The 27620-nt window shown below is 46.7% G+C and overlaps 1 protein-coding gene across 5 annotated transcripts; it reads left to right on the plus strand.

The window, feature by feature from the left end:
- Nucleotides 1-591: 591 nt before the first annotated feature.
- On the plus strand, nucleotides 592-26975 carry ppp2r5eb (protein phosphatase 2, regulatory subunit B', epsilon). 5 transcript variants are annotated; one of them, XM_036541937.1, is made up of 14 exons: nucleotides 592-986; nucleotides 5566-5729; nucleotides 18515-18711; nucleotides 19649-19750; nucleotides 20448-20540; nucleotides 21066-21196; nucleotides 21282-21341; nucleotides 21663-21771; nucleotides 21942-21995; nucleotides 22094-22144; nucleotides 23591-23710; nucleotides 24818-24945; nucleotides 25394-25495; nucleotides 26192-26291. In XM_036541937.1, the coding sequence occupies exons 2-14, from the start codon at nucleotides 5573-5575 to the stop codon at nucleotides 26289-26291; spliced, it is 1404 nt and encodes a 467-aa protein (XP_036397830.1). In that variant the 5' UTR covers nucleotides 592-986; nucleotides 5566-5572. The 5 variants fall into 5 exon arrangements, with proteins under 5 accessions (XP_036397830.1, XP_036397831.1, XP_036397832.1 ...); XM_036541938.1 differs by having other exon boundaries at nucleotides 5569-5729; XM_036541939.1 differs by lacking the exon at nucleotides 592-986 and having other exon boundaries at nucleotides 5573-5729; nucleotides 26192-26975.
- The last annotated feature ends 645 nt before the right edge of the window (nucleotides 26976-27620 follow it).

Here is a 27620-nt window from a genome sequence, read left to right on the forward strand (position 1 = left end):
AACTACATTAACTGTTATCATAGGCATAATGACTATTACGTATTATTTGTAACTACTACTTTCATTCTTTGTAAATATTTTTCAATGTCTCTGATTTCTGCACGTTCATGCTTGTCATAATCGTTGTTTTTGTTGTTATTGTTATGTAACATTTTGCTCTAGAGTGTGTGGTATTAGTTCCTGAAAAAATCCCCATTTAATCCTTTTCTCCGAACGGAGCCAGATGCCAGAGTAAATCCTTGTCCTTTGGTCCACGGCGCTGCACAGAATGAGTTTTGCTAAGAGCAATTATAAGAAAGTGTAGTTCGCTCTAGTTCTGTACAATATAGCACGGTACCTTTGTATAGCACGGCAAGGGAAGGGCTTCGAACAGGTTTAGCCTCATTCCATACGGGGAATGGTCCACCTTCTCCAATCTCCTTCCTACCCCTATTCTCTACAACCGATCTTACTTATTCATCTCTCTCGGAGCGTCTCCACTTGCGAAATGATAGACGTCATCGGCAACCCAACCCAATCGCTTATTTCCTTCAAACCAGCCAATAGGCGTCGGCCATAGGCCCGAGCTGAACAGCACGGTAGAATGTGCTTGTGTTATGTGTGCCATGGACTCAGCCCAGTAATATTGACAATAGGGTGAAAAGAGATTGCCCTAAATTAAACAGAGTCAAAAGAAAAATAACCAGAAAACACGGGGGTGCGCTGCAAGCAGGCGATTCCGTAAACTATCAGGGAATGTGATTCATTTCTTTTCGTCTTTTTATACGTTCGTATTTCATTATTAATGGGACTCGGAGGATTATTTCGTTAGAAGGTAAAAAGGTGCTTGTGGGTTTGGCTGTCTAAAAAGGCCAAGATAGCTTTTTCTGCTATTGCCGCTGCAAGGAGAGGCTCATTGCACAGGACTGAAAACATCCTTGTTCAAATACTATTAAATTAGGATCACTCCTTGTCATCATCTCCGCTCCGAAACACAGAGGATCAAGGTAAAGTATGATACAGTCCATTCGCCTTCCTACAGCCCTTTCTGGTATGTGCACTTAATTTCAGTAATGCGAGGGATCTCTCGTCTGTGACACGGTATTAGCTAGCTAGCTAATAACATATTTAGCTAGCTACAGCAACATCAGTCACACGTTGGCGAGTAAATGAGGATCATTCCTAAAATATTAAAAATTGCACTAACGTTAGCTGACAAGCTAGCACCATTCTGTGGCTGTGTACTAGCTATCAAGCTGGACAGCCACCGAGCGTAACGTTAGTTATCTCTCACAGCTTGCTGGTTAACCTAGCTTGCGAGCTATAAAGTATCAGACTCAACGATGCTAGAAGTCTTCACTACGGGTCTGTGATGATTAGCTTGCTATCCATCTAGGCCTATTAACAGTCGCTAGCAAGCTGTGTTATTCATGATTATCGTGAGGTGCTTGCTAGCTAGCTTATAGGTAGACAGCTAGGTTAGCTGGATCTGCTAACTAGCTAGCAAGACAGCGCAAAAAACAGCACGGAAAGAACACTGAAGTTAGCACGCTCACATTTTTGTTTGTCAGAAGGTAGGTAGCTACCCAGCTTCAAAGAACAGCTAACGTTAGCAATATATAGTGTAACGTTAGATATGAGGTAGCTTGCTACACTTTATGATCTAAAACAAAATTATGGAAAATATACCAACAGCGTGCTGCTAAACTAGTTAGCTAATATATATGCCGCGGAGGATGTGATCAGGATTAAATTTACAGCTGGCAGCAGTCAGTACAGTACCGTTAACGGCTAACGGCTGTTAGCTGGCTGTGATACTAGCAGGATAGCTAGCTGCCGTTAGCCTAAGTTTCTGGAGATAGTTGTGGGAAAATGCATGTTGTTCCATCCAAATATCTAGCTACATCGTTAGCTAAGGAATTGTATTTTCATTTGGGCTTTGAAACAATCCTTTGACGCAATGTTTTCGTTTTTGCTTGGCTGGCTACAGACGTTTGAAATGTCAAACTACTAGCTAGCTACTCCCAGTCGGATTCGTCGCCGTCGACTTACAGTTTGCTCAGCTTCTGTTTAGCTCGTCGGTATTTTTGCTCAAGGGCCAAGACACAGTAGCAGTTAGTCTAGTGTCTGGCTTTGCTGTGATTTTGAGACTGGCAAATTCATCAGCTACTGTTGTGGTGGTATCTCGGTCTGTTATTCCTCAAAGGCAATTTGGTCGGCACTGTGTATAGTTTGCACTCGAGTCGTCACCAGTTCGCAACTTTACAAGATTGGTGGGTACATAGAGGTGGCGGCAAGTTTATGATATAAACTGCCTCTCCCACTTATGACTTGATGGAATTTTTAGAGTACACCATCACCTGTTCTTCCCAGACCCCTACAGCCTTACCTGTTTTTCTGATGTTGGCCAGCAAGCAGGAGAAAGAAGGACCTGCCTCATTTCACAATGTTGGAAGACACTGTCTCCTCAGCTTGTTTTATTTAGATCAGTGATTTCTGACACTGTGTCCATCTAGTGCATTGCAGAAGATACACCATCTGAAAAAAGGGTACATTTGCCCACCACACCACTAAATTATTTATGTGTAATCAAGAGGGTCATCTTGGAAGTAAATAGGCGTGTATATATCATGATGAGTTGTTCAGTTGGGGCCGCACTTAATAGTTTGCTCTCCTTCGGGTGCATTTTGATGCCCACAAGTGAGTCTGTTGAAGAATTGTGTGGAGGTTTTCAGTTCAGTTAGAGCCAGGCAGGTATTATGTTTCCCTAAAGCTGCATGTTATGCTCAGTGTGGTGAGACATTCTTGAAGTGTAGGAAGGAGTTAGGTATGCGTTAGCCTCTGGTGGCCATGATGTGGTTGCTGTTCATGTAGCTATTTGCATGCTCCATAATCAGCCCCAAATGCTGCAAACAACTTTGGGGCTACATGTTGCAGGTACTTGTGTGATTGTGGGAAAATATGCTCTTCAAGCCATGCTCTCTCCTTCCAGCGGTAAGTATACACAGAGTGGACACCATCCATGCAAAATGTGGATTTTTGTTTTTTCGAGAAGGGAAAACATTTTTTTCTAAAGTAGTCAAATATCTTGAGATCATTGCATGGTTGAAGCCTGACTCTAAAAAGGCATATTGAGCCTTGCACATTATCCCATTTTTATCAGAGGCCAAATTCATAAGGTGCCAAAGTATGTGCATGTGACATGAAGGCTTTTTCAATGTTTCCAGATATTACAAGGCATGTAATTTTAATCTCCACCTGTTGATAGCTTACCTTCCAAAGTCCCTAAAGTTTATGGCTGGAGATAAGGGCCATGTGCTGGTAGTTTCATCTTTGCCATCGCTGCTGTTCTTTCTCCTTATCTGCTTTTTATGGACGCATTGCTATGTGCCGTGGTGCATTATGGGATTGCTGTGTCCATACTGTGTTTTAATTTTGCTCCTGTACCATGGGGTAGTTGAAGTGTATGAGGTAATGCTGTCAGCTATCCAGATCCTTGGTGCATCTCCTTCTGAGAACTAAACCATAGGGAAGAGTTAGAACACCTTGACAAGCGGGAGTGTATTGAGGCTTTGAATGTGAAAAAAGCCATTTTGTTACTCATCAAAGCAGAATGAGAACCTGTTAAGTGGGTCTGCTACAAATGGCCAGGCAGGTGGGGGGGAAATCTGAGAAGAAAGATCACTTCATCCGCGGGGGGTCACACACCTAATGTGGAATGCACTGGGAGCTCTGTTCCGCAGCGAGGCCCACCCGCCGAACCCCGGCTCCCCCCCTCCCGCGACTCTCGCCCTGCTCCGCGTTCAGAGCGCCGGGGCCTCCTCGCAGCAGGGGCTAATGCCTGTTGACTTCCTGTTGCGCTGGGCCGGGGCAGGCCCTTCGGCTGGCGGCCCTTAATCCCCCCGCCCGCGTAGATGTCATCTGGCTGCTTATGTAAGAGGGATGCATGGGAGGGAGATCGGCACATGCTGTATGCCGGCCTGCCCTCCGCGCTCCCCCCCGGTTTAACCACGGGCTGTCCTTGCTTTGTCTGAGCACTCGCTGACAGTGTATTTGTTGTGACTAAGCGGTGCATAACGGTAAGCATCTTTCAGATTGCACTGTGTTTCCTTAACGGTAGGAAGTGTTCAGTAGTGTAGTTGCAATGGGATCTACTGGCATGTTTTTTTTTTTTTTGTCCTGTCATTTGTGAATCCTGGTGTGTGCCCTTGACATTGGAACACTGGTGCTTTGTATAGATTTGAATGCACACTTTGAATGGTAAGCTTTAACCCACAGGGCGGTGTTTGAGCTTTTTAGCCTCCGGTGGAGTTGTGCCGGGCTAACCGGACCATGCTCTCTGCTGTATGCAGTGAGTCAGTGTGCGGGACACTGTAGATAAGCAGTGATGACCGCATGACGCACCTTTGACAGCTTGTCACATGGAGCGACAGGTTCAGATCGCAACCAGGAATAAGTCCCAGAGGGCGGTAACGAGCACAGTGCATCTGGAAGCACCCTGCTTTAAACAGCACACATACATCGCCTCTCGTGTGGTTGGAAGTCCACAGTCAAGAGGAGTTGGTTCAATTGCCATAAAATAACAGGCACTTGCATTGGATCATCCCCATGTATGCGATATCGATTGGGACTTGGAAGGAGTTACAGTCTGACCTCTTAAAATTCAACTGAGCAAAAGCTGCAATTATGTAGGCATTACCAATAGGCTAACTGTAGACCTGTGGAAGAAAATACTTGTGTAGCCTTCAGGCAGGGAAGTGTACTCGGCAGCTTTTAGGCGTCGGACACTGGGCGCTGAGTGCCACCGTCTGCGGCGTGCTGCGTGAGCGGCGGAGGGCCCTGCCTGTTGCTCTTCCTGTCTGCGCTTGCACCATGTTGATACACACCCTGCTTCCTGTACTGTGCTGGCTCTGCCGCTGGCTCCTCCCCCCCCCCCCCCCCCCCCCGCGCCTGCTGCTGCTCCTGCTCGTGCTCCTCTCTGCTCTGCTCGGCTGCCTGGGTGTACGCCGTCCGTCTCAGCGCGGTGGGACTTCAACGCAACACTCCGGGGCTCCTGACCTCCCCTGCACGTGTGGCTGATTCCAGCAGCTGATAGCGAGCAAAGCTGGAATTCCACATCGGGGCCCGGGCCTCGCAGATCAGGATTCTGGAGCGGCGTTATTAGATTAGTTCTAGATTAGTGACCCTAATTTGTCATGTGGTAGTCCGAGGTCTGTGCTAATCGTGACCCATGCAGCCATCGGTGTCTTCCTTTGGTGGTGATTTTGTGAGGGTTGGTTACGGCATGCCTCATCGCTTTGATGTTGCTGTCACAAAACATTCCATCAGGGAAGAGGCGCTCTGCAGCTTTCGTGTGTTGCCTCCTGGGGATCGTGATACTCTGATCAAAGGGTGGGAAAGATAACCGGGAGCAGGCGGATGGTTGCTTGGAGCTTCTGCTCTCTCCAGCAGCCGCACGTGATTGCGGCGGGGTGTGCCGGCAGCGCTGATTGGTGGCGTTTGTGCGTGCGTGCGTGTGCCTGCGAGCGCTGACTGTTTGCGTTGTGAGTGGCTGACCCTTCCTTCTGTGTGTGTTCCCCCCCCCAGCAGGGCTATGTCCTCAACAGCCACCACACCTCCATCAGTGGACAAAGTGGACGGATTTTCCCGGAAGTCTGTCAGGAAGGCCAAACAGAAGAGGTCGCAGAGTTCCTCACAGTTCCGATCTCAGGGCAAACCCATCGAGCTCACGCCTTTGCCACTGCTGAAAGGTAAGGCCCGTCTGAGCGTTTCCGCCACACTGCCAGTTTAACGACACGCTCGGATCCAGCAGGGACTCATACCTCTACCCTTGGCTTTGTGCTTCTGTTGAAAAATCATTTTTTCATTTTGAGTGTGAGTTGGAATTCTGAAGTTATCTGAACTGAGAAAGATCATACGCTGAGGTCACTTTCCAAACTCATGCCGTGCGGAATGATGGGTGGAAGAGACACGTCTGCCACACCTATTGCTGAATTTGATGTGTACTTCAACAAACGAAAGTCTTATTGAAATTGCCTCACAAACCAGTGCTCTGTGAAATGCAGCCTGATGATGTCAGTGGGTTTCTGAACTCTGACACTTGCTGTTCCCTGCACCATTTCTCTTGGCTACTCAAGAGCTCATAATGTGTCGTCAGACCGGGTGATGCTGTCGTGCACCTCGCATGTCAAATCACGTTTCATGGATACATGTTTGTACTTGGTGAGAGAGTTCAATTTTCAGCAACGTGGGGGAGAGGAAACCTTTGGAGGAGTCACCCCCCTGTAGGTATGTTACACTGTAAGGGAGTGTATAAGGTGTAGTGTGGTGTGATTGTATTCCCCTGCTCTATGTGAGCGCTGTACGTATCTCCTGCGGTGTTTTGCACGCTGAGGGTCCAGACGGACACAGAGCTGGCTGCTCATTACTGCTCAGGTACCATTTGAGCTTGCAGTAATTGTTTTGTCCGGTCCCACAGGACGTGGCTGATTGAGGCCGGGATGGATAATTAGCACAGCCTGTGGACAGCCTTTTTTCCTGTTCAGGTAGAGCGCTCGAAAAGTTAGCCTGTGTGCTGTGGTGTGACATCTGCACCCAGAGATTTCCGAAAGCTCAGCGAAGAGTGACTGCAGTCTAAAGCCAGTGGGGTTGTGACAGAACCTGTAAGAGCACTCCATGTAAAAAGTCAAGCTTGATCTGACAGTATGATTGAAAACCTAGATAAGTCATTATGATATGTGATATTAATACAATGAACTTGCTTACTTCCTTCTAATTTTTGAATGACCTATAAACAATGGACTCTTTCCAGCTTTAAGCAGTAGTATCTGATAAACAGTTGTAAGAATAAATGTTTAATCAAAGATCAAGTTCTGGTACCAGCAATGACCACTGTTTCTGGTTTAAGGGCAATGGCTAAGACGTTATGTTATTCCTTGCTGCGCGAACCATCTTTCACAGTCTGGTTGTGCTTAAGATAGACTGTGTGGCAAGTTTTGCCATCAAAAAGAAATGGTCTTTTCTCCCACAGCGTTAGAGGATACTCTGCTTCATTGGTGAATACCTCCTATAGGGGAGTTGTGTTGTCAGCAGAACTCCATGGCCATCATCCTGACAGTATAATACTGGGATTGTTTGTTTCTCAAGACCCCTTCTGCCTTTCCTGAACACATCCTTCTCTGTTTAAATGTTACATCACAGGCCAGCGTGCACTTTGATAGTTCTATTTATATTTCCATATTTATATTCTGGGCAAAAATACCTTTATTTGTATCTGGAGGGTGACAGTATAAGTGGAGATTTCTGGGAGAAAGGATGAGAAGATAAGGGACGATAAATAATACACAGAGAAAACAATCCAGTATAATGTGCTTCTGTTGCATGGTCACATGAGCAGAACGGCTAAAGATATGAACAGAATCAATTTTCTGTGAGGTATGAGAACGAAAGCTGTGGTCTGAGCAGAATGCCACTTCTCTGTGAGCTCTGAGAATGAAAGCAGCCAAAAATGAGATGTGTACACTGTGTGTAAGACCATCCCAGTTGATTTTCCAGTCCATGCATTGATGATTGTTCACAAAAACAGTGATGACACAGAGATTGCTGCACCACCCTAATGCCCACATTTTAGATGAGAGGTTGGTCTGCATTGACTAGCTCTATACTTTAGTCAGCCTATTGTCACTGTGGCAGGACAGAGATGTCCTTGATCACATGTCACAGTCCCTGATCACGTGTCACGCATTAGCGGACACCATCGCCAGGGGGCCGGTGTGTATGTACATGCATGTGCGCTCGGCCGCGTAGGCCTCACACAAGAGCAGCCTGAGCCATGGTCAAGGACAGTCCCTTCCCAGGGTGGGGTGAGGGTTTGGGCCTCCGCTCCCCAAAGGCCAACTCCACGAGCCTGGCGCGTGTCGGTCGGAGACGCCGCACCCCCTCCAGCCAGCAGGAGGCAGTGCGAGTCAGGAACAGCTGGTGACTCGGGGAGGTGGCGAGGAAGGATGCTTGGAATGTAAACAGACAGGAATCCGAATCCCGCCCGATCGTTGCCCCAGTGGGGGTGCGTGCCTCCAGTGCGTGGGCGGGTATGTGCGTGCGGCACCCGCACCAGACCTCTTTTTGGGATGAGCTTTGAAGTGGACATTCTGATTAGGACTCCCTGTGAGGTACTGCTTTTAATCATATCCATGCAAATTCATGCCACTTTCAGAGCCACTTTAGTTATCTCAGTATTATATATGTGTCTGTATGTGTACTTCTGTGTGTGTGTGAGCTTAATATGAATAAATGAGCTTCATATGTATGAGAAAGACAAATGAAAAGTTTGGGTGTTACAGTTTTTTGGGAAAGCTATTGGATGCCTTGTTTATGCATCTGGTGCTCTAGAGTGTACACTAAGGAAGTTGATTTTCAGAAGCAAGAAGCAGGCATAAGGCTTGAATGATGTTTGCATGAATAAAACTCACAGCATGAAGTTGTCAACTTTGTTCCAGTGTTTTGATGCAAATTTCTGCACAGTAATCCATTTTTTGCTACAAAGTCTACCAAAGATCCAAGTGTGAGGGAAAGTAAGATATAGACTATAGCTATGCAATGGATCGCAGCCTCTAGCTCTGGCCTCTGGCTGCATCATCCTTTTGTGTCACACAGTAGTTTTCATATATAGAGTGTATTTGAGTAGTATTGTGTTGTGAGTATAGTGTCTGTGGAGGATGATTTTATGGCTTATACAGAAGCAGCTGTGTACAAAATGATCTAATCACCACAGAATGACAAAGTTCCCTTTTAGTACAATTGTGGCCATTCTGGTTGCCCGTAGCAGGCTTGACCCTTGTGTAGGTGGCAGCGCGGCACAGATGTCACAGCGGGCAGCTGTTTCGCGTTTAAACCCCCGCATTTCTTCTGATCCCTCCAGGACCGTGCCCTCATTTCGAGGCTCTTAACGGCAGACCCACCCTTTTATTGTGGGGATTCATAATCTCAGTCCTCTGGCACTGTGACCCAGCGTGAGGGTGAGACATACATTCAAACTGGTCATCCTCCCTTGTAGGTATCTAGCTGGGCACTCTGTGTCAGCTGAAGGCTGGGACAGACTTGTGGAGGTTGGAGGTTTTGGGGGGGGGGGGGGGGGGGTTGTGGGGTGGGAGGGGCGGGGGAGACAGGAAACTGCTCCTCTTCCCGTGGCACGTGTCCTGTTGCTGCAGGGCTCAGGAAAGCCCTCCATGCGGGGCGGGGCCCGAGCACGGCCACAAAGTCAGGAAATCTCTCCGCACTTGCCCTCTCTGCCTTTTTTCTGCTCTTGTGTAAGTCCTTATCAAAACCTGCAACAACTGAGCAAGTGGCTTTCATAGCCTCTCTGCTAGCTATTGTAGCGCTGCCACTTGCACTAATCGAGCACCGGTAACAGCTTTAAGTGTGAGAGTTAGACTCACTCACCAGCTCTCGACTGGTGGGCAAACACAGAGATAGAGAGCTGTTTTTTTTACAGGTTTGGATTTGTACATTTTCTTCTCACTGATATAGTGATTCACAGCAGTTCATTTCCATAGCAGAAACTCGTCCACGTTATTTCCTAATTATGTACAGTGCCAGTCAAAAGTTTGGACACAGCTTTTATTCTTTGGTTATTTTCCATGTTTTAGACTGGTAGCTATGAAATAACGCAAATGGAATTATGCACTGACCAAGAAAGTGTTAAACAAATCAAAAATATTTTTGGAAAGTTCATATGTAGCCATTAATGTCACTATATATATTTGTGTATGGTACAAATTTCAAGCATGTAAGCATACGTCAAGATCAGAATATCTTTGAATGCATGTACCTGTTTAGGAATGGGTTTAAAAACAATTACTAAAGCTGTTTAATGTGTGATGTGATCAGAATTAGTACTTCCAGGTTATTGTTGCAGCCTGTCAAATGAGAGTTGAAAGCACTTTGTGATTATACAGTGAAACAGATACTCAGATTAAAGCACTGAGTTTTCCATCTGGAACAGAATTAGGAGTGTTGCAATGAGTAAAAAGATCCAGCACAGGGGCTGTAACCCTCAGCTGTGAGGTGATTGTGTCTGTGTAATCTCAGTCTCTGACAGAAAACTGAGTATCTCCAGCTCAACAACTTGTAACATTCCCTGGAAGGTCTGATGGGAAATGTAGTCTCAGCCTTTCTAAACGTAGTCCACAACCCACAACTCCAGCAGGCCATCTCTGTACAGTGAGGCTGTACACTTGCTTCCAAAGCGCATGGAGCCACTGGGTATGCACCTGTCATCCTCACATGGTTATTTTCCTCTTTGCATTTCACCAGGCCAGGTCATTCTGTAAGCTCCAGTTGTGGGTAGCTTTGGAAAAGGCATTCTCCGGTAATGCCATGGTGATACAGCTTTGTACCACTACCAGAAGCTTGTTGCAGCGTTTGTGTCCATGTAAAGGCCCTCTGTTTTTGTGTGCTTTTTGTATTGCATGCTTTTTTGAATGGTTGTGTGCGTTCACAGCTGAGTATACTGAGAACGGGAGAGAGGGGTTTGGCGCAAGGCCTGGCGGGGGGGGATTAGTGCTTCTTTACGATGCAAGACGGAGCGGCAGCAGAAGGAGGGAGGGAGGGGCGAGCCTGTCCTGTCCGAAAAGCAGGCCAGCTCGGGACAAGCTGTCACCCCGCCGCCACCACCAGCACCGCCGTGCCCCGGGGTCCCTCTCCCTCCGCCTTTGCAGCCATCGTGGTGCTCATCGGTGCGCTCGCCCCGGCCGACCGCTCCCCCGTGTCGGGCAGGCCGGGCCCGCTCCAGTTCTAAAATAAGGCCCACCCCCTGTGCGCCGGGTGGAAGACGGATCACTGTCACCCTGACCTCATGGGCAGAAATAAAGAGGCGAGCATAAATAGCAGGCCGGCGGCAGGGGAGAGGCAGAGGCTGTCACGGGCTCTGCGGCAGCTCGCCGTCTTCCCTCGCCAGCCTTCCCTTCTCTTTTTTTCCCCTGTGGTCAGCTCCCTCGCTCTCTTCTTCCCCCTACCCCCCCTGCAGGGGTAATCCGATCCCCGAGGTGTCTCTTTACAGCCTCCACGTCCCACCAGTTCTAAACAAGCAGCAGGAAGGGTGGGCCACTGTGCTTCTTCCCTGTGGATCCTCACCGCTGCCCCCCGAAGCGGCCGGTTTTGCCCTCGCCCACCTCGCTGCACGCTCCGCAGAGAGACAGAAGCTTGACTGAGTGAGTCCTCACGCACTGGGGGGGGGTCTGTATATCTGCTTGGGGTGGGAGGCACCCCCCTCTCTGCCACTGTGCCCCGGTGCGCGGTGTTGCTGTGCTTGCTTGGGAGTGTCTTGGGCATGGCCGGATGTTCCGCTCAGCTGTCAGGGAGGTGGAGGGGGCAGGTTCGGGTGAGGAGGTGCGAGCAGTGACCCAGGGGTGGTCCGGACACCGTGGCTCTCCCCTCGGTGGTCTGGTGTTGGGAAATGCTCTGCGTTCGCTGAGCAAGCCGCTGAGCGCGGGCTGGCGCAGCGGCGCTCTTCTTGGCGTTGAGGGGGGGGGTGTCTCTGTTTTTGTCATTACGAGCTCTGCTCCACCCTCACTCCCTCTCACTCCGTCTGAGGGTGTTGTCCCTTATTTAGCACATCTTAGCGGGGCAGAGGCCTCGCGGTACCTTCGGTTGATGTTTGGACACCCCCCCACCTTTGCTTACTTTGAAAAACAGACCTGTGAAGGCTTCTGAGCTGCAGTTCTCCCTAGCCTTGAGCGGGCAGCCTGGTCTGAGCGGGGGGAGGTCGGGGAGGGCAGCAGGAGCAGAGCCGAGAGGCTGCGTGAGGTGAAGGGTTGTGCTGACGAGGGGGCCGTTTATAGCCGCACGCTTCCCACAGGCAGCACGTGCGAGCGCAGCATGTGCGCAGATTACCGCGAAGCAGGACGCTCCTCTGCTGGTGCCTCTGTCCTGGAGACAGCGAGAGAGTGAAACCTGTTTCTGAGGCCATCTCACGCTCCAGGAGAAGTGGTGCCGAGCTGTGTTTTAGTTTCATGAACCTAACGGCTTTTACTTCCTGAAAACTGTTGTGCACTGTAGCCGTATTGTATTTTTCCCCCGCTGTATTAGTCGTGTAGTATTTTTTTTATTCACAGCACTAAGAAGAGCCAGGCGTGTTTATTAATGAGTCTTAGTTTTTACATGTCAGGTCGCCCACTTCAGTGGATTGACGATTTTTTTTTAAGTTGCCTTGAAGCCTGAAAAGTTCAGAAAGACTTGTAAATTCCAGAACATTTCTGTAAACACAGACACGCGTATTGTCAGGATGTGTGTGATCCGGAGGATGAAAGACCTGTCACCCCGGATGACATCTCCGCTGCACGCTCAAGCCATGTGCTCACATTTTGTAAATAACACCAATGAAAAAGTGTAGGAGGACGCTCAAAGCGTGTGAACGCGGCACAAAATCTGTCGGCTGGGGAGATGAACAGAATGTTCAGGTTAGCATGCAGGTTAGCTGCTCTGAGAGTTTGCTCCTGAGAAGGCAGGTGTTTGTAGACTGAGCTGAGCACGTCTTGAATTGGTGGGTGCTCAACATTCTCCTCTGTCCTCTTCTTTTATATATATATATGAAGTAGCCCACATCATATATTCAGTTAGGATAACGTACTGTTATCCATTTGACCGATAATCGTCTTTATCTAGATGCACTTACCAGATAGGAGTTAATCGGCTGCTTTACGCACTGAAAAATGCATCTTTAAGGTTGAAGTAGTTCCATATTTGGACAGTTACTTTCATATATCATTTTAAAGTAAAACTTATATATGATGTAAGCATATGTATCATCCCATATATTTGACTTTTTAAAAACATAATGCTTTACAGTTGTAATGTTTGTTGTTTAGGAGCGGGTTACTCTTAATGTGGGGGACATATAGGTAGCGTTTAGCGGCAGGGACTGCAATGGTCTGTATGTTGAAGAGGCAGACCTTCCTTCTGAATAATTTGGCCCTTCTCAACCTTTCTGATGTTAATAACTTCTGGCAGAAGGGTGCCTTACTCACGCTTCTAAAAAAGGATTCGATAACGTGTCTTAGACATAGCATTTTCAGGTCAAAACTTTGTTCATTCTTTGTGTCTGCTGTGAGACGCTCCGACTGTGGTAGTACTAAATTTCCAGTGTCATACAGAAACTCCTTCTTATAGTTTAGTGATACTTACACTACATGGCACCCACTCTGTGAAGTACCAAGTACTGAAATGATTAAAATTTGTAAAAATTGGAAACAAGTATGATCTTGATCTTGTTTGTTAACTTGACAATTACAGTTGTTCTAGTATACATGACATTTTGTGTTTGTCCAGCTATTGGACTGATCTCTAATCACATTAACTCTCTGATCAGTCCAGTAGCTGGGCAGTAGCTGTCAAGTAGCCTATACCCTGTAATGTCTAGAACTAGGAATAGTGATGTGCAGGGTAACGACAGCAGTGGAACAAATTCTTTCCTGGAGACGTTGTTGGTGTTTGTGCTGGTTTGCATATGCATACAGTACATATTATGCATATTGACCTTCACACTTGGCATGATCTTGCCTGGTCACCTGCCGAACGCACCTGCTTGCTCAGCTCACTTTCTCCAGCAGTAATCCAACCTCAGCCGTGCGCGAGGGCTTTTATAGACCGGGGTTTTCCCCCGCCGCAGGCCGCAGCCCTGGAGACAGGAAGCTCTCTGGACTGCTGCGACAGAGACCGGCGGAGTGATGTGGGAGGGTGGGGTTGGGGGGGGAAGGATTACTGTTCCCTCATGGGGAGGATGCACGGGTGAGAGTCCCATCCCCTGGTTTGGGAGATAAAGGGGAGCCGTAGCCCCGCTGAGGGAAGCTAAGCCGGTTCTGGTGTGAGCAAGGAAAAGGGGATACCAGCCTGCGCCCGAGGAGCCTCAGACCGGCCAGTCAGGGTTTGCTGTCTGGGTTGGTTCAAACGAAGACACGGTGCGGGTACGACAGAGCTGAAACCACACGTAGTATGGCTGGACTCTTTTCAATAGGTTTAAGCGATTATAAATTAACTTGAAGATTTGGGTGGCGAGCCATTAAGCTGGTCCTTTGGAAGAGGCTTTTTGTCAAAACAACTTCAACAGCAAATATTGTGTTTTCTCTAAGAGTACTGAGGCACCCTGCTGTTGAAAGCAGGTGAGTGTTTCACGCAGATGTTGGGGCTCAATGCTGTAAGGTTTTATTGCTACTGGTACCAATGCCATGCTTATTCAGCAGTACCATTCACTTTTACAGTTCCAGTACAGTTACTGAGTCAAGAATTAATATACACAATAAAATTGTTGACTTTAATGTCTAGAGTACTCTTAAGTTCTGCAATTTTTGTAACATTTTATTTAACAAAAATTCCTTTTTGTGACTTAATTCTTTCAAAAATAGACACACACAGGAATTGTTCTGTCAGGATTAACTCAATTATGACTGAAATAATCTTTTTCTGCTTCATTGGACAGTTTTACTAGTCATCAGTCCAGAACCAAGTTCACTTTTAGGTTAGGTGAACATATCCAAAGGGATTTTTTATGATCTGTAAAATTTTATATATTTCAGTAAGAATTCAAAGATTTTAATATACTGATGAACTAAATGATGGCCCATCTTATTTAAATGACTCTTGTTTGAAACTGTTGCTTTAATTGGTGTTTGGTACTTTTTGGTAAATTAATGGTGTCTTCACTGTCATGAGAATTGCCATCCAACAATAGATGATTCCTCTGTCACACAACACTGCAGGACCTTCATTTAAATGTTTTGGTTTCTGTTTAAACATCACTGTTCGGCAGAAACATACCTCTTCTCAGACACACCCAAAAGTCATTTTAAAGCTTGTCATGAAGGCTCATTTCGTTTTCAAGTGGCCGGCTATCTGATGCGTTCATATTACAAACTACCCTTTGGTTGCTCAGATATTTAAAAACAAATGAGGTTTAAAAATATAATCCGTCAACAGTATTTAAAGCAGGAATTTGATACCGATATTTAATGATGAATCTCTAGAGTACTCTGCATCATGAGTGAGTGACGGCAGGCACTGAAAGTGCTCTAGGTGCTGGGAGGGCGAGGGCCTTGCGGAGAGGCAGGAACAGTGGTCTGAACTGCACCTTCCTCAGTGCTCTCATCCAGCATCTGAAAACTAGCGGCTCGGTCCGGCCTCAGACTGATCCCTTGGAAAACCCAATGCTTTATCATGCTGGATATGTTAGCGTAGAACATGCTGTGTATTTTCAGCATTCAGCTTAAAGGGAAAAGAAGCTGTATTTGTGACTGCGTACGCCTCTCAGGGTTTGTCATAGCTCCGCTTGGGAGCGTGGCTACAACAGATGCGCAAATAGCAAACGGTTTAATCACCCGTGAAGTTGAATTCATTTGAAACAATTGACTGTAGAAGTTGGCAGTAGCTGATCATGACACATAGGTTTCGGCATGTTTTTTTTTTTTTTTCTCAGTAGGCATGTTTATGTTATGTAACATGTCACTTTTCAGACCTGATAACAGGTGTAAAATTGCAGCAGGGTTGGTTTGCTTTGGTCAGAAATGCCTGTACTTTTAGTTGGCTGAGAACCAGGTAGTTAATATGAGCTCCCAGTTTTAACAGGAGTCATGCCAAGCGCTAGAGAGAAAGCGAAAAACGGAATGTAATCACACTAACATGAACACTGCTGCTCGATGTGGAATGAACAGTTGGCTCATATCAGGGCAGATTCTCCCAGGTTTAGATGATCTTCAAAGGTTTATTAATCACTATTAAGGAGTGAGCATAATACCAAAAAATTTGACGAAGGATAAACAGAATACATAGCTTTGTGTCTGTGAATGGCCTTGTGAAAGGTCCCTGTTTCTGAAGGGAGAGCAGAATGAAATTTCTGTTATGATGACAGGTGGCAGTTGCTGTGTGACGGTGGCTTTTGTCCTCCTTTCTCCCTGGTCCTGCTTCCGTGACGTCCAACCCAACACACCTGTGCTGGGTTGCGATAGGAGGGCAGAGAGCTAAAAACCTTATTGTCAGTTTCAGGAAAGGACACACCTCAGGTTTCTCTCACACAGGTCTGATCGGCTGGGGTGTAAACGTCTATGAGGAAACAGTCACAGAAAGACATAACCGTCCACAGTGAAGACCTCAGGTGCTCTAGGCAGGACTTGACTCTCCTCTGTTCATACAGAATACATGAGAAGGGCTTTCAAAGGTGCAGGGCTGAACTTTCCCCTACCTCAGTTGTACTGTTACTCTGTCTCTCTGCTACCCCACTTGAGTGTTTAGACTGCATACAGACTCCAGACTTCCTCCAGACTGGGGGAATAGGTGCATGATGGTGAGAGAGCCCTGTAGCCCGGGCCTGAGCGGAGCTGCAGGCCGTGATGGTGGCCCGCAGGGGATTACTCTCTCCTCTGTGATTATCTTGGCTATTAATAGCCGCCTTTAAGGCCATTGAAATGCTCCATAGCGTCTCAGGGGCCCAGGGCAGTCCGTGGCAGGTCAGGTAATTACATCGAGCAAGAAAGGCATGGCACCCAGCTCTGATTAGGCCGTGCACACACTGCTGTATCGCTCCGTCGCCCGCATTCAGGGAGAGTTGCGCCGTCGTCCTGGGCCATTCCAGGAAACTCCTGCTAATCCCAGCGTTTTAATCACCGGTGCTCGAAAAAAGGGGGTTGCAGGGGGAATGTTCTGTGTGGTACAATTAACAAGTGCCCTGTCCTGGAAGGGTCATTTCCTCCAAATCAAAAACCCCTGCCTGTAGACCTCACCTTCACCCCACCCCGGTCTCACCAGCTGGCACTATCATCTGTCAGTAGCCATGAATGATCCCTTGCAATCTGCCTGCGAGTACTCTCTACACATATAAATCAAGCCTTAATGCCACCACTCTTTCACTGTTTGAGCTGTTGCTACAGAAGCTGTGGTAGAATCTTGTAGATCTGTGTGGTGTAGTTTATCAAAACCCAGCTAGGAGCTGGAAAGTTTTGATCCCGCAGTGTCCCTCCTTTTCCTGAAGTATCAGAATGTCCTATCAAGGGTCATCACTGGCTTTTCTGATCGTGGGTGCGTGCTGTATTTTCTCATTTCACATTTTTCCCCAATGGCTCAGCTGGCCATGCAAGGAAAGATTGTTCCAGCTGAGCCCTTTTCAGTGTTTCACAACATTGGCTTGTTCTCTCCATCTAAAATGTCTCTAACCCAGAGTTCATGCTTCCTGTGGTCCTCTGAGGACAAACGTGTTTGGTGCAAATCCCTCTCAGTGTCAGTATTTATCCATTTCCTGTTTTCAAGTAGCAGCATTCAGTCCTATTCAGGGAAAGAGAATGGAGTGATTTCAGTAACCGCTCTGATGAGATGCGTCAGTCCCTGAAACCTTGTACCATCTGAAGGAGGCTGTGCCCACTCTTTCTCTCAGTCAATCTCTGCCCTGCCTGAAGGCTCTTTTCTCTCCCTCTCTCCCACCTCCCTTTCTTCTCCAGTTCCTGTGTCTCACTCTTCTCTCTATCCCCCTTTCTTTGCCCGGGATTGGCAAAACTTTCCCAGGGTTTTTTGCAGTGGAGCTGTTTGGTAGCTCAGCTGCAGCTGGCAGATTCCCCCACTCAATAGGACCGCCAGTAGGAAAGCCATATGTTGTCAGACACAGCTTACGAGCACAGAAGCTGACCGGTGTTATGTAATACTTGTAAATCGATACCAATTCCCCTGCTGAGTTCCAGCCGACTCAGTTCTAACCACATAGTCTAAACAGATATAAATGGTGGGCATGATATTTATGTAGCTTGTTAAATACCTAGAATATTTATACTGACACCTCCCACTATCCCATTCACATTTTCCTTTCTCTTATACATTCTCCTGTACTGTAGTCTTTCATGTTATACATTGCTGTTCTCTCATTACCTCATTTTCTCTCTCTGGGTAAGGTCTTTCTCTGTCCTTATCTGTCTCTTCCAGCTCCCTCTCTTCTCCTGTTGGTCTCATGTGTGTCTCTTCCTTCTCCCTATCTTCTCCTGTTGGTCTCACGTGTGTCTCTTCCTTCTCCCTCTCTTCTCCTGTTGGTCTTGCCAACACTCTTCCTGCTTGCTCTCTTCCATGGTCTTACCTGTCTCTCTTCCTGTTTTCTCTATTCTCCTGATGGTCTCAACTGTTTCTTTTCCTGTTTTCTCTCTTCACCTGATGGTCTCACCTGTCTCTCATCCTGCTACCTCTCTTCTCCTGATGGTCTCACCTGTCTCTCTTCCTGCTACCGCTCTTCTCCTCTTCGTCTCACCTGTCTCTCTTCCTGCTACCTCTTCTCCTGATGGTCTCACCTATCACTCTTCCTGCTTGCTCTCTTCTATGGTCTTACCTGTCTCTTCCTCTTCTCCTCTTGGTCTCACCTGTCTCTCTTCCTGTTACTTCTCTTCTCCTGATGGTCTCACCTGTCTCTCTTCCTGCTACTTCTCTTCTCCTGATGGTCTCACCTGTCTCTCTTCCTGCTCCCTCTCCTGCCCCGGGTGGGTTGTCTCACGTCTGTCTCTCTCTGGTCTCCTCCCCGCAGACGTCCCGGCGCCGGAGCAGCCGGAGCTGTTCCTGAAGAAGCTGCAGCAGTGCTGCACCGTCTTTGACTTCATGGACACGCTGTCCGACCTCAAGATGAAGGAGTACAAGCGCTCCACGCTCAACGAGCTGGTGGACTACGTCACAGTCAGCCGGGGCTACCTGACGGAGCAGGCCTATCCTGAAGTCGTTAAAATGGTGAGCACACAGGCGCACGTGCGCACGTGCGGACACACACTTCCGCTCCCTCCTCCCACACCCATGACCTTCAGCCTTGTGTACTTCATAGTCTCCGAAGGAACACGCAGAAGGAGACAGATAGGAATCAGATGCTCAGAGCAGCCTTCAGTCAGAAACCGTTTGACATGCCTGTCTTTATCGCCGTATCTCCCAGAATAAATGCCATACTTTTTAAATCACAAACGTCACTCTGCCAAATCTAGATTGTTTCAGCTGCTCGTGAAAAGACTACACCACGGTGGCATTTACCCGTGGTGCACCGGCTGCAGTTACTCATTCCTGCTCTGCGACCAGACTAAGATTTTCCTGTGAGGCCAGCAGTGTGGAGGGAGAGAACTAAATATAAATATTTACCCTAAATATATATCCGCGGCCGGCTCACTGCTGGGCCCACAGCCCAGGCACTGCGGCACTCCTCCGACCGCGGCTGCCTGTGGGAGAGCCTGTGACGGTATCCGACTGAGCGGGCGTGTGTTCAGTACGTGTTCGTAACAGGTTATGTCATTCTCAAAGGCGTTAATGTGCCGTCCTGTTGCATTTTTCGCATTCCTCACACTTACACAACCCGCACCGAGCAATGTGTAAAAGACTGACTAATACGGAGCGTTAGTATGCTAAGAGCCTTTCAGATATTTGCAGATGTTGAGGCTTAGCATGTGCAGGGTAGTGAGAAACTACATTTCTCGCCCGATTTCTTTGCGTAGTCCGAGCATTCCTACCCTACCCAAGCCCATTGTTACTTTTTAGACCCTCCACTAGAGGGCAGCACGGTGCACTGTAAACAGAAGCAAGACTGTCTGTGGGCTTCTCTCCATTGTGCCCATCCCACAACATCTGCGCTGGAACAGCAGCTGCAGAAAAGCCTTGTGAACAGAGTAATGTTTTCCTCTCCCAGGTGTCCTACAATATATTCCGGACCCTCCCTCCCAGTGACAGTAATGAATTTGACCCCGAAGAAGATGAACCGACGCTTGAGGCTTCATGGCCACACTTACAGGTACTGAGAAGGGAACGCTGACTGCACCAGTCTGTAATGGCCAAGCAGGCAGAATGTGTGTGTGTGTGTGTGGGTGTGTGTGTGTATGTGCGTGCGTGCGATTGTTTGGCCTGACAGTCTTCCTTCCCTTCTGTGGAAATCTCCCTGCCTGTGGAGTAGATTTAGTCCTTTTTTTTGGTTGGTTTGTGTTCTGTCTTCTAACATTGCAGTGTTTTATGGATTCATTTGGATCCTTTTCTTTTCATATGAGTTAATTTTATTTTTTTTTTGGTTTCGTTTTGGTGCGGGTGTTCTCTCACCCCCTTTTTTGTGTACTTACTGCTCTGTTTTCCAGGACTCCTTTAGAAATGAGATGCATATCTCAAGGAGAATCTTCCTGGTAAAACCTTATTTACATTCATTTGTTTTTCTTATATTGTATTATTTGAATTAAAAACCAAATTCATTCAATCAACTAAATTTTGAGATTAATCCCCAGTCATCCTCCCTGCCCCCATATTACTAACCCTCGTCACTGTGATAGAGGCTTCAGACTAGAGACCTGCGCCCCCCTGTGGCAGTAGTGCCTAATGCTGGCCGTCATGTGTTTTGACCTCCCAGGACCCCCACCCCCCTGCAGTCGTCCTCCAGCCTCAGTTGAAGTCCGCGCTGCCGCCCGGCCCATCTTTCATAGCTCTCCCCTTCTCTGTTTCCACAGCTCGTATACGAGTTCTTCATACGGTTTTTGGAGAGTCAAGAATTCCAGCCCAGCATTGCCAAAAAGTACATTGACCAGAAATTTGTATTACAGGTAGGTGATGCATATTGCACCACAGTGTGCCTGCCCTGCATTCATGTGTCAGGAAACATGGGCAAAGAGAGATGAGGACATGCTTGTATTATCTGAGATTACCCGGGTTTTGGTGGTCACAGTGGGGATATTGTTGGAGCATATAACTGTATGTTGGTGTATGAGAATACTGTGTAAATGAATGTTGCTGTGTGAAGGTGTTGCACAACTTAATGTGGGTGTATGAAGGTGCTGTGTAACTGAATGCTGGTGTGTGAAGGTGCTGTATAGCTGAATGTGGGTGTATGAAGGTGCTGTATAGCTGAATGTGGGTGTGTGAAGGTGCTGTATAGCTGAATGCGGGTGTATGAAGGTGCTGTATAGCTGAATGTGGGTGTGTGAAGGTGCTGTATAGCTGAATGCGGGTGTGTGAAGGTGCTGTATAGCTGAATGTGGGTGTGTGAAGGTGCTGTATAGCTGAATGTGGGTGTATGAGGGTTCTGTGCACATGGGTGTGTCAGTGTCCCACTCCCTTTCTCCACACAGCTACTCGAGCTCTTTGACAGTGAGGACCCCCGGGAGCGAGACTACCTGAAGACAGTCTTACACAGAATTTACGGGAAGTTCCTGGGACTGCGGGCTTTTATACGAAAACAGATTAATAATATTTTTCTACGGTAAGTGTGCAGAAATCCCACCCTAAATGCCCGTGAGTTGCATTGTGCATTCATGTAACACACCTTCCCTCTCTGTCTCCTGCAGTTTTGTTTATGAAACTGAGCACTTCAATGGGGTAGCTGAGCTGCTGGAGATTTTGGGAAGGTACGTGCATCATTCCCCAGCCACTGAATGTTTGAAGCCACCGAACTCGGTGTGATGACTTGACCACACCCCCCAGCTACAGTAATGCTCCCTCTTCTGTACTGTCACACCGATGTTCTGAAATGACAACAGGCTGTCTGAAGTCGGAAATCGGCGCATAGCATGCATGTTGAGACGTGTTTTAGCCTGTCCCGCTCGGCTGATGCGTGCTGACATCTGACAGTAGCTGCGTTGTGACGTGTAGTGGCTGCTTGTTGTCAGGCTCTGCTTGCTATCCTCCAGCTAACTCTCCTTGTGACCGTCTCGTCTCTGCCTTCACAGCATAATCAATGGGTTCGCTCTGCCTCTGAAGGCTGAACACAAACAGTTCCTGGTCAAAGTGCTGATTCCCCTGCATACAGTCCGGAGTCTCTCCCTCTTCCACGCACAGGTAAGGCGGTGAAGCTGGTGGCGCGTGTGTGTTCTTGTGTGAGAGTAGGCGTATGCGTGTGTGTGTGGGTACTGTCTATATAGTGTGTACATTTTCCCTTCCCTGTTATTATTACCAATAGTTTGTTCACTCAGCAACGCTGAAGTTTTGTGTTTTCTGTTCCTTTCCAGTTGGCATATTGCATTGTACAGTTCCTAGAGAAAGACCCCGCATTAACAGAACCCGTAAGTGATTTTTTTTTTTCTGAAGAGCCTACGTTTTTCTCTTAATTAGCAAGTGGTTCATTTCACTACGGTCGCTAATGCATGTTTGTCTCATTCAGGTCATCAGAGGCTTGCTAAAGTTCTGGCCAAAAACCTGCAGTCAGAAAGAGGTAAAATTGTCATTAGTCACATGCTATTCATTTTTAGCCCACATTCCATACCTTATACCTTTTATACATAAGCACATCATATAAGAACATCTAGAGATTTATAAACACATTATCATGTCTGCTGGCTGGAGATGCAGTGAATGTCACCTGATTGATATGAAAGCATGCATTTTATTTATACCACATGTTTGGAAGTAGAATATAAATGTGAGTTTTAATACTGAGGGACATTGTAGCCTGCACAGAAGCAGAATTTACCACCTTGTAATTTCCCTTACTTTACTTAGCCTCTTTATCACCGCTGCCCATAGTTGCTTTTCTGCTGTCAGAAGCCAGAGGGAACTACAGTCACAGACTGAAAACCATGAACCAGAAAGCTGCTGTGGTTCTGGTTTCATATTCCCGTTGAATTCCTTTTCATGCAGCCGCACCTGTTCAGCGCCTGCCTCAGCCAATCGGAAAGCCACCAAAGCACGACCACACATCTAGTGACTTATCCCATGAACAGTAACGCAATGACATGTAACATCTCAATGAATCCAAAAACCACACCGTCTCAACCACATGCTCTGAACAGAGGATTATGATGGTCTTGGATGATCTCATTGAGTCTCCTCTATCAGACATATACACTAGCATGCAGATCAAGCATACAGTAAAGCCCTTCTAACTTCTTTCTCTTGAGTCAGCAGTTACAGAGCTAAAATGTTAGCTGACAGTGTACTTGTTACTGGAGAAAATTGGACAAAACACGTATCCTGAAAATTAAATCAGGTCATCAGCATTCCCCTTGATATTCATAATGTCAAGAGGAAATTTGTGCCTTTGGCTAAATGTAAGAGAAACTGACAACTGAACAAAGAATTGCAAAGGTGATTTACTTTTTTGTGGAAGTCCAAGAAATATCTGTGGGCAATGATAATTGTAGATACTTACCAAATAGGTAGTTCGACATCAGTTTGCCAGCTAGTTATTAAAATGATCACAACTTAATTCTGATACACTGCTAAATTTGTAAATGGCTATCACGATAGCTAGTAAGCTATCATTTTAGCTGCCACACTAGCCACCTAACTAGCTACCTACACAGTAGTAAGAAAACAAGCTAGCCTAGCTAGCCTAACTTTCCAGCCTCACCAATTTTATTTAATCGGAACAGCACCACAACCATCCAGCATGAATTGCTACCTTAATTTGATGCCATTACTTCACACAGTCCTACCATTCATCAGAAATGGGTATTTAGCAGTTAGCAACTCTCCTCATGCCAAAGGGGGGCTTACAGGTTAACCATGTGTGTATTGAGGGATGTCATCAGGTGTATAGTCATTCATGACATACATGACTTGACTCCCCTGTTCTGCTTCCTAGTTCCTTGCTCTAGTTTGGACAGTGAACAACTCCAAGTCTCTCTGTGTTCATTCATCTCTGGTTGTGTCTCCTCAGGTGATGTTCCTGGGTGAGCTGGAGGAGATCCTGGATGTGATTGAGCCCACACAGTTTGTAAAGATCCAGGAGCCGCTCTTCAAGCAGATCTCCAGATGCGTCTCCAGCCCACACTTTCAGGTCAGCCGAGAGAATGCTCATTTGCTGGTTTCCTCTAAAGCTGGGGTGTGTTGATAAGTGCATCTAAACTGACCCTTAAATCAGCCTTGCATTCCTTGTTAAAACAACATGATATTGGAGTTGCCTTTTATGAGTTTCCTGAAACTTGATATGATTTCCAATTGTGAAATTTCCTGTCCATTTCCCATCATGCTCCAGGCAAGCAAGACTTTACTTGCCACTGGTGACAATGTAACAAACAGTGGAATTTTTATGTGCCTGTGGTTGTCTTGGGGGCAACCATCACAGAACTGCTTCAAATGCAAGTATTCCTAAGACTCACCAGGTGAAGACATCTTTTCTGGCAGAGAGGATACGATTTGAATCACATTTATGTTTTCCAGCAAAGACTGGGAAGAGGACAGATTGACAAAGGACAGGGACAGTTTGCTGAAATAATCCCAGACACATAAAAGCACTGATTTGTCCTAGTGTCAAAATCCAGGAGGCAGGTGAAGGTTATTTCAGAAAGGCCACCGAGAGAAACATCAGGGGCTTTGCCACTGTTGAGTCTGATGGAATGATTGTAGCACAATGGCAGCTTGGTTTTGCTTTTGGGGATTACCATGACAATATCTGGAGTAAAATTAAGATTCCTCCATCTCGATGGACCTCCAAGTGTTTGGGACATTCCAGTGAACTTGTGCCCAGGTTTTGACTAATACAGACCCTTGTAACAGCAACAGGAAGAGTGTGTCATATATTAAAAGAAGACATGGAAAAAGCCTTAAACATATTATGCAGTAGGATACCAAAAAACCCGATCTGACCAGAATCCTGCAACGATGTCTGCTGAATAGCCTCTTTTGTTCAGTCTGCCGCTTCATTTTACTGTCTTTTGATGAAATACAATCTTTGCTACAAAGCCCGTTTCATTTGACTTAAGTAGCTTAAATAGTCATGTTTAAGAGAGATATTTAGAAGAGATCTCACACACACACACACACACACACATACACACACACACATACACACATACACACACACACACACACACACACACACACACACACACACACACACACACACACACACACACGCGTGTAAGAAAGCTCTTGTCTCCATCAGGTGGCAGAACGGGCATTGTACTATTGGAACAACGAGTACATCATGAGTCTGATTGAGGAGAACTCCAGCGTCATCCTGCCCATCATGTTCGCCAGCCTCTACAGGATCTCCAAAGAACACTGGAACCCGTGAGTGACTCCTGCCCCCCCCATACACACAACCCCGGCTAGCTTGCACTGTCTCAGCACTGGACTGCCCACTTTGAGTCTCATCCACAATGTCCACTGGGAGTGTTTTTTATTGTCAGCTTTAGCTAAAGCAGCACTGAACTGCCTATCTTGAGCCGATCGGTCTGTTAATGCCACCGGCATGATTTTCATGGTTTTCTCCTGGCCTCTCTACATACGTTTGCTGGGAGAGACAAAGCGCTGTTGTTCACGATGTTGGGTGAAACAAGGTGGTGCGAGTGGAATTTTTAAAACAGACAGACTGTAAACATTGGGAAGTTGCCCGTCCCCTGGCATGAATGAGTTGACCTCCTGTTTTCCTGTTGAAACTGCCTGCTTTTTGTTTGTGTTCATTTTCACATGACAGTGTTTTTCATTTTTGTATTGTGTGTCTCTCTCTAATCTTCAGGGCGATAGTAGCTTTAGTCTACAATGTACTGAAAGCATTCATGGAAATGAACAGTACCTTGTTTGATGAACTCACAGCCACGTACAAGTCAGACCGCCAGCGGTAAGAGTCACCTAAAGCACTCTGCTATTTGTCGTCAAAACAATAGTATCTGCAGTACCATTTGTTAGACCAGCAGCATGACTGTAGGATGTCTGGTTTATTAAAAAAAAGCTTGTGTTTTTATTTTTGCAATGAATATGTTTAAAAAATAATTAAAATGCATAACAGCAAATGCCGTTTGTACTAGCACAGTGCTCACAGCCTTTAAGGCGTTTACACTGGGCCATTCCAGGACACAAAGGAAATGTAAACATTGGTAAAAGCACTTCCAAGAACACTTATCACTAATCACAAGTGACTATGTCGACACAAGCACTTGCATACACACTTGTAGGTATCGTGCACATGCATGACCTGCCAGCAGTAATCTGACCTTTGACCGTGTGGCTGGAGAGTGTTGGGTGATTGGGTGACAGTTGTATGTATGTGTGTGTGTGTGTGTGTGTGTATGTGTGTGTGTATGTGTGTATTTGTGGGTGTGTGTATGTGTGGGGTGTGTGCGTGGTGTGGGGTGTGTGGGGTGTGTGGGGTGTGTGGGGTGTGTGGGGTGTGTGGTGTGTGTGTGTTGTGTGTGTGTGTGTTGTGTGTGTGTGTGTGTTGTGTGTGTGTGTGTGTGTGTGTGTGTGTGTGTGTGTGTGTGTTTGTTGTGTGTGTGTGTTCATGGTGCTTTCTGACGCGTCTCCTCCCCTCCCGCAGTGAGAAGAAGAAGGAGAAGGAGCGGGAGGAGCTATGGAAGAAGCTGGAGGATCTGGAGCTGAAAAGGGGCCTTCGCAGTGACGGGATCATCCCCACTTAACACAGGCAGGCGCCATCCGCGCCGCCCCGCGCCCTGTCTCTCAGCCATCCACGGCCGTCTTAGCGCCAGAGATGGAGCAGCCCACTTTTTTTTTCCCCCCCTGTATTGTGCGACTTACTTTACGGTAGATTTCACACGTCTGTTTCATTATTTCAACCGCACTGTAAATAACTTCTTTTCCCTTAAAATGATATTACGCTGAAAGAAAAAAAAAGTTAAAAACAAGCAAAAAAAAAAAAATTAAAACAAGAAAAAGAAACACGCTGGGGGAAAAAGAGACTTCGGACAGTAGGACTTGAAACGAGCTCTTCTGGGAAAAAAAAAATCGATTTAAAAAAAAAAAAAAAAAAAAAGATTATTTTAACCCATCCCCCCACCACTCGGAAGCCCCTCCCTCTGAAATCGGTCCATCCCCATGTACTCGGTTCCACCTCTCTCTCCAAAGGTGCACGCGTACCTGTACCTCTTCGGAGGGCTGCGTTCCTGACTGTGCAGAACACGGGGTCCCTTCAGGAGGCAGGAGGGGCGTCGAGGCCAGGCCCCGAACAGGAGGATGCAACCCCGCCTTTTGGAGGCTCGCAGGCTGGCCTCGTTCACCTCTCCCGCCGAAACAAACTGCTGCAGAGCCATTAGCCTGAAGGAAGAAGGCAAAAAAGAATTCATCAACCCCCCCACCCCCACCCCCACCCCCAGATTCCTGCATCAATCTGGGAAGTTAAAAAAAAAAAAAAAAAGTGGAAAATAAATTATTGAATTACTGCACACTTTCATTTTTCTCCCTTTTACTTTATCTTCTGTTCACTTTTAACATTTGCGTGTGCATCTGACCAAACCATTGGATTGTTTTGTTTTTTTTTTTTTTCTTCTCAACTTTTTTTTTTTTCTTGGTTTCTGTCCTCTCTCTGCAGTACCAGGTGGTACCGGTCTGGTACTGGTACCGTTGATCAGTAACCTGTAAAGATGAACATGTTAACAACTGCAAGCTGTAGAGGTTCCCAAGTTAGTGGTGAACTTGTGAAACTCATGTATTGTGAAAAGGAACACTATTTGTGTCAAATCTTCACAGTATTAAGAATCTGTATATTGTTAATGAATGCAGTACATTGATATCTTGTATCTTGTAGTAATTTAGCTTCTATTTTCTTAGGAACAGTTGAGGAGTATCCAGTATATAAAGTGGTATAATGGAACAAGACTTCCTGGTATTTATGATGTTGTTTTCTCCCCTTTTCCTGTTTTTTTTTATTAAGTTCTTTTGATCATTTGAGATTTTGTTAGTGGTGGAGTGCAGGAGGAGGGTTGGGGAGGACTCAACATCGTGCTCAAATC

The sequence above is a fragment of the Megalops cyprinoides genome, chromosome 12, assembly GCF_013368585.1.
Source record: "Megalops cyprinoides isolate fMegCyp1 chromosome 12, fMegCyp1.pri, whole genome shotgun sequence".
NCBI lineage: Eukaryota > Metazoa > Chordata > Actinopteri > Elopiformes > Megalopidae > Megalops > Megalops cyprinoides.